Consider the following 5,735-nt stretch of genomic DNA (forward strand, 5'->3'; position numbering starts at 1 on the left):
CTGCAGGTATAAATCACACGTTATGCTCAACGTCACAGCATCGTACACTTAAGAGAACTGATTTTTCAGTTTGTTCTTGTGGAAATCAGCTTTCACGAAGGATATGCAACGATCACAGTGCATACGCTGAAGCAGTGCGACAGTGTCACTGTTTTGTCAATGCAAAATTTCCATATGGACTCATTAAATCAGGGATTATGATTCCAAGGGACATTGCAACAATGGTGGATCATAATAAACCCATATTTTGTGAAATACTAGTGTGTAGACAGACACTCTGCTCTCTCTCGCTCTTTGTTTAACAGATGTTAGACTCTGTGTCAGCGAATGCAATAGCGGATCTTAAATTATTTATTGTTACAAACAGATAGCAGCAGTACAGTTAAAGAGAAACATAAATTTGTGTTTTGTGGCTTATTGTTCTAAGCAACTCTTTCTGTGAAGAACAATGTATTCTGCATGATGTGCTGCTTGCTTGCAGTGGAAATGAAACATGAAGCATGAAGATACTACTGTATCTCTTTTCAAAGAACCACTGTGTTGCCAATGCAGACATCTAAGCTTTGGCACACTAGATCTCCATGGCCAGGAAATTCAGCAAATAGTTTGAGGGTGATGTGAATATTTAGTTAAGATAAGATTAGTAATTGTATTTGTGCAAAGAGAACATCACTGGTTCTCAGTAAATCTGTTGAGATAAAATTATGTGGGCAGAGAAAACATCACTGTTCCCAGAATGTCCGTGTAGATTTCATATTTATGTCATGCTGTCATATAAGACTTCATGTGTTTCCTAACAATATTTCACAGACGGTCATTCTAAAAATAAAACATATGGGATGTTTGAAATAGCTTTGGAATTAGGGCTTTAGTTGAAACTAAATGCTATTCAGATATTTTAAGAATGCTATGCTTTTCAAAAGTCTACCATGAATCTAGCCAGAGAATACTGGAAGGTCCAAAAGAAACTGGTGCTGCTTTTTCTCTCGTTTACTATGCCTGCATTGTCAAAGAGCAGATGCTCTTCAGTATTTTGCTGTTGCTGTTGTGTTATTTTACTTCTCATATTCTATTTTTGTGTTTTAAAAAGGTTTAAAATATTGAACATTTAAAAATGTGCAAGGACAAAGGTCTATTCTGCACTTCAGTATTTTAGAGAATAATGCAACAATTGTACTCTGGGATCACAGCTGGCTGTCAAAAGCTGCCTTTTATACTGACTGCCTTATCACACAGTGGAATTTTTTTTCAGTTAATATCTGGTAATATCCAGATGCATTAAAAAATTCTATCTTACACTAATGAGAGATGACAACTCTCAAAGCCAATTTTTGGGCTTTAATTTCAACAAAGCAATTTGAAATGACTCTGGTGACCACACATAACTTTAGCAGCAGCATAACACATAAATAAGATGCCCGCTTGTTTCATTTTCCTTTTTGTGTAATAATGATCTTTTAGCTTTTTTCAGAAAAGGAAACACTTTCCAAACACACACAAATATACACATTCACAGGCAGATCATGACTCATCTTATCAGTACGTACAGATGATTTTTATCCTAATCAAACTTTTTTTTCCATATGAAGTCATCTACAATCATTCACTCATAATTTCAGTTAGGCTTTGTTCAAATAATTCAGGTGATGCATGCCACAAGTACCTCAGTATAAGCAGCATCCCAGTGTGCTACAGTGTGCCAGTGTCTCTGCTATGCATATTTTTTAGTCCACATATAAAAACAAAACCATGTCACATTTCACGCTTGGTTTTCCTGTAACAATGTATGCCTTAAAAAATGTAATCTATGCCTAAATAAATAGTTTTTCTTCAAGCAAACTAAAAGATCTGTTCAATAGTGTCTGTTCACTGTCTATAAACCTATACCCAAAAAGTTTCATGGTCGGCCCACAAACTTTCTGTACAACTTGGGCCAGTTTGAACGGTATACTAAGCCGCCATTTCTCCACCTGTTCTGAAGAGTTTTTTTGGGTGGAATACACACCACTTGCCTCGGTTGACGCATGCGTGTTTTTGAGGATCCAACCCCGTGCTTGTGTCGTCATCGGAATCCCTGTGAAATTGTACATTTCTGCTGCTTTCTGCATGGGGTACCTGGCGATATCCTCATAACGTACTAGCATATAACGGTTTTTCAGCCATTTCGGCTGACTCAAGCCCAACTCGGCAGAGATGCGGATATTGTTACAGTTTCCTTCGAGACGTTTGACCTCTTCTTCCTCTATAGGAACGTCTCCATTCGCTGCCCAGCTTTTCCAGTTTTGGTACTTACTTGCAAAGGCCACCATCCTTGATGCCAGGATGGCTCGAGGGTCTCTGACCAGCTGAATGAGTTTGATATCCAACCGAGGGTCCTCTACTAGAGAATGAAGTGTGTCTAATTGTCGGACCCTCACTGTTTTGATCACCCTGTGCTGTTTTCCTAGGCAGACCTCGGAAGCCAAGGTCAGATTGAGCGGCCCGCATCGTCTCGTCTTGCAGTGGTACCTCTCAAAAACGACTTTTACAACCGGAGAGCAGACTTGCTCCTCACACAGGGCCTTGCTGGACTCTCTGCGGAACAGGACAGGGGTGACATGGTCCCGTGGAGGAGGGCTGATGAAACGCTCCAACATTGAGAAGTTACACAAGAAGAGATGCTGTAGGACATCTCTGTATACCCAAACAGAAGTGCTTGCATTTGTGCCACTCGAGCCAATCGATAGCATCCTCTCCACGTGCCAGAGCGGCTCAAAGAGGTAAAACATGTTTCCACCCTGTTGGTTGAAGAACTCGCCTACGAAGGAAGATCCTGTGCGAGTGGTAGCCATCAAGAGGATGTGCTTTCGACCTGCCTGAATGCCGTTCTCAGCATACATGTCCTCTGGATAGGAACTGTTGTCGTCCATTACTACCAGAGCGTTGGAAGCATTGTAGGGCACTGGAGGCTCCGTCTGTGGGGTCCGTCTAAGTGTCAGCTTGTCTGAGACCCTGTACATTTTAAAATGTCAAATTAAAAAAAAATGTCAAATCCATTTCAATAAATATTTGTATTTTGGGGGGCGTATTTTTAGTTAATCCAAAAATTCTCACCTTGATATAATGTTGTTTTCTTTTTCAATGATGACAAGTGCCACAATGCAGATAATGATGACTGCATACTTGTTCCTCATTCTCAAATTAACTTTGATTTAGGAAATGCCTCCACAGGCTGCTAATTCGTCACTGCTGCAAACTGATTTGGGTTCATCTCATGTCAGAACCTGGGTTACAATTCATCTGCAATAAACAAAATCAAGACAGGAGTTTTGGCATCATTTCCACACAGACATAAAACTCACTCAACTAACACACCCAGCCCTATGTATTGATTCCAAGCGGTGACAGATTTATACTGTTTGGCACAGGGGAGTATAAGCAGACACAGACAATTTCAGCTTTGTTCCCAAACAAGCAGCCTGCACTGTCATCACCTGTCCAGTAACTCCACTAATGTGGAACGATGAGAGATGATGAGGTCCACAGAACACAGTGTCTCTCTTTGGTAACTGCTTACTGTGGATCACAAAGAATCATCAAAAGTAGTACTTCTTTAGTTTTTACATTGCTATTCAAAAGTTTGTAGTCAAATAGGTTATTTTTCAAATGTTTTTGAAAGAAGTCTCAAAGGCTGCATTTATTTGATCAAAAACAGTAATATTGTGAAATGTTATTAGAATTTAAAATAAATCTTTTCTATTTTGATACAGTATATCTAAAAATGTCATTTCTTCCTGTGATGGTGAAGCTGAATATTCTGCAGCCATTACTTTAGTCTTCAGTGTCACATGATCCTTCAGAAATCATTCTAATATGATGATTTAGTTTTAAACAGTTGTGCTGCTTAATATTTTTGTGCAAACTGTAATACATTTTTTTCAGTACTCTTCAATGAATATTAAGTACAAAAGAAGAACAAAGGAACAAAGTTAAATTTTTTTGTAACATTACATTGTCATATTTTATCAATTTAATGCATTCTTGCTGAATAAAATATTTCTTTAAAAAATCTTACTGACCCCAAATATTGAATGGTAGTCTATATTAATCCCTGGAATTATTATATGTATATATTTTTTAAATCATATTTATTTTAAATGTTAAATATTTTAAGTGATAAAATTGTAATTAGAATGAGAATGGAGTGATCTTCAAGCTTCACAAAAAAAAAAAAAAAACATCAAAATAGCTCATAACTTAGCCACAGAATGTTCTGCCTCTATAACCCGCAGAGTCAAAAGGAAATGACATTTCCTATTGCAGCAAGTCTGTAATGCTTTCATTAAATCTTGGAAGCCATATGGTGTGGGTGGAATTTTGTTTGTTTGACACGGTTTTCATTTTCTGAGAGTTAGCTATACAGTTTGAAATGAACAATTGGGTCAATGTCTTCTACACATAGTTTTAAATCATCTGTTGTTGCAGCATTTATTTAATATGCAATGTTTCCATCCATTTTAGGAAAGCAGACATTCGCTTTAGCTTTAGCATTAGCTTTTTTTCCTTATCAAAGTTATATCACCAGATTCAGAATAGTTACAGATTTGAATACAGAGGTTTAAATATGCTAATGACTGTTCCTAAGAAGAGTATTAATGTATGAATAACAGACTCTTTATTAATTATCAAAACTTCTAATGTAAAGAAACTGGGAAACGGTAAAGGAACAACACCATTAGAACACTACAAATATATTGGGATGTTGTGTTGCAATAAAACCAGCAGCTTTAGGGCATGTTTGACCCCAGATAACCCCACCGAATGGCTTTAAGTAGGTATGCTGCCATAACCCGACGTAGCTCTATTCAGAGCTGTCGTTTACTAGCAACAGCAAGGCAAACAACACCGGTTGACAGGGGTTAATCTGGACCATATCAAGACCACATCTGTACAAATAAACCTACCAGACCTCTGCCAGACAGTGGCTTTTATGAATGTGACATTTTCCTAAACTGTGCTAAAAACACAAGGAGAGCCAGTGCAATATTGTAGTCATAAAATAAGACGTGTACCAGTGGGAAAACTGTCATAGGTAAATGCCATGCAATTTGTCTGCACAAAGAGTAGCATTTAGGATATGACACAATTTTCGAGCCGTCAAGGAATGATAGTGTGCAGTGTAAGTAAATATAAACCAATTATGTGGGCTTATTATGCCACAGCCGTCAAACTGTCAGGCACGGCGGTTGAGCTGAGATCTTTACATATTCAAAAACCACTGAAGCATTTGACAAATCTGATGATCTGCTCAAGCAGAAACGGACATCACTCTGTTCATCATTCCCATACAAATTACATTAATGGCTTATCTTACAGCCTTATAGATGTGTTAGACAAAATGCTTAAATAATCCTACTGTTGCACTGTTTGGGTTTATTTTTCATTGTGTAAAAAATACTTCGATTTGATTTGTTCCCCAGAGATGGAAGATACACATCAGTAGCTTGTTAAAATAAACTACAGTGCATCTGATGCTTTCAGACTGGTCTGTGAAATATGGTCAATCATTTTAAACCTTTGGGATAGCACCACTTTTTATCCAGGAGTATTACACGGATATAATTTAGTGGCATTTTCTGTCAGAAAACATGACACAGGAAGTGAGTTAGCATGGGTATCAGAGAGGTGTGTGCAGTCTGGGGCGAAGGAGCATGTTTCATCCTTGTGTTTTTGTCTTGTTTCATTACGGAGTGCTT

At 37.9% G+C, this 5,735-nt stretch overlaps 1 protein-coding gene across 1 annotated transcript; it reads right to left on the reverse strand.

Annotated features, from left to right (window-relative positions):
- Window positions 1–1,811: 1,811 nt before the first annotated feature.
- LOC107683746 (carbohydrate sulfotransferase 3-like) lies at window positions 1,812–3,173 on the reverse strand. Its single transcript, XM_016479809.1, has 2 exons — window positions 3,094–3,173; window positions 1,812–2,991 (listed from the first exon to the last, which is right to left on the reverse strand). Exons 1-2 carry the CDS (start codon window positions 3,171–3,173, stop codon window positions 1,812–1,814), a joined length of 1,260 nt encoding a protein of 419 aa, XP_016335295.1.
- Window positions 3,174–5,735: the final 2,562 nt, after the last annotated feature.

Source organism: Sinocyclocheilus anshuiensis, unplaced genomic scaffold (assembly GCF_001515605.1).
Source record: "Sinocyclocheilus anshuiensis isolate Anshui unplaced genomic scaffold, SAMN03320099.WGS_v1.1 scaffold3214, whole genome shotgun sequence".
Taxonomy (NCBI): Eukaryota; Metazoa; Chordata; class Actinopteri; order Cypriniformes; family Cyprinidae; genus Sinocyclocheilus; species Sinocyclocheilus anshuiensis.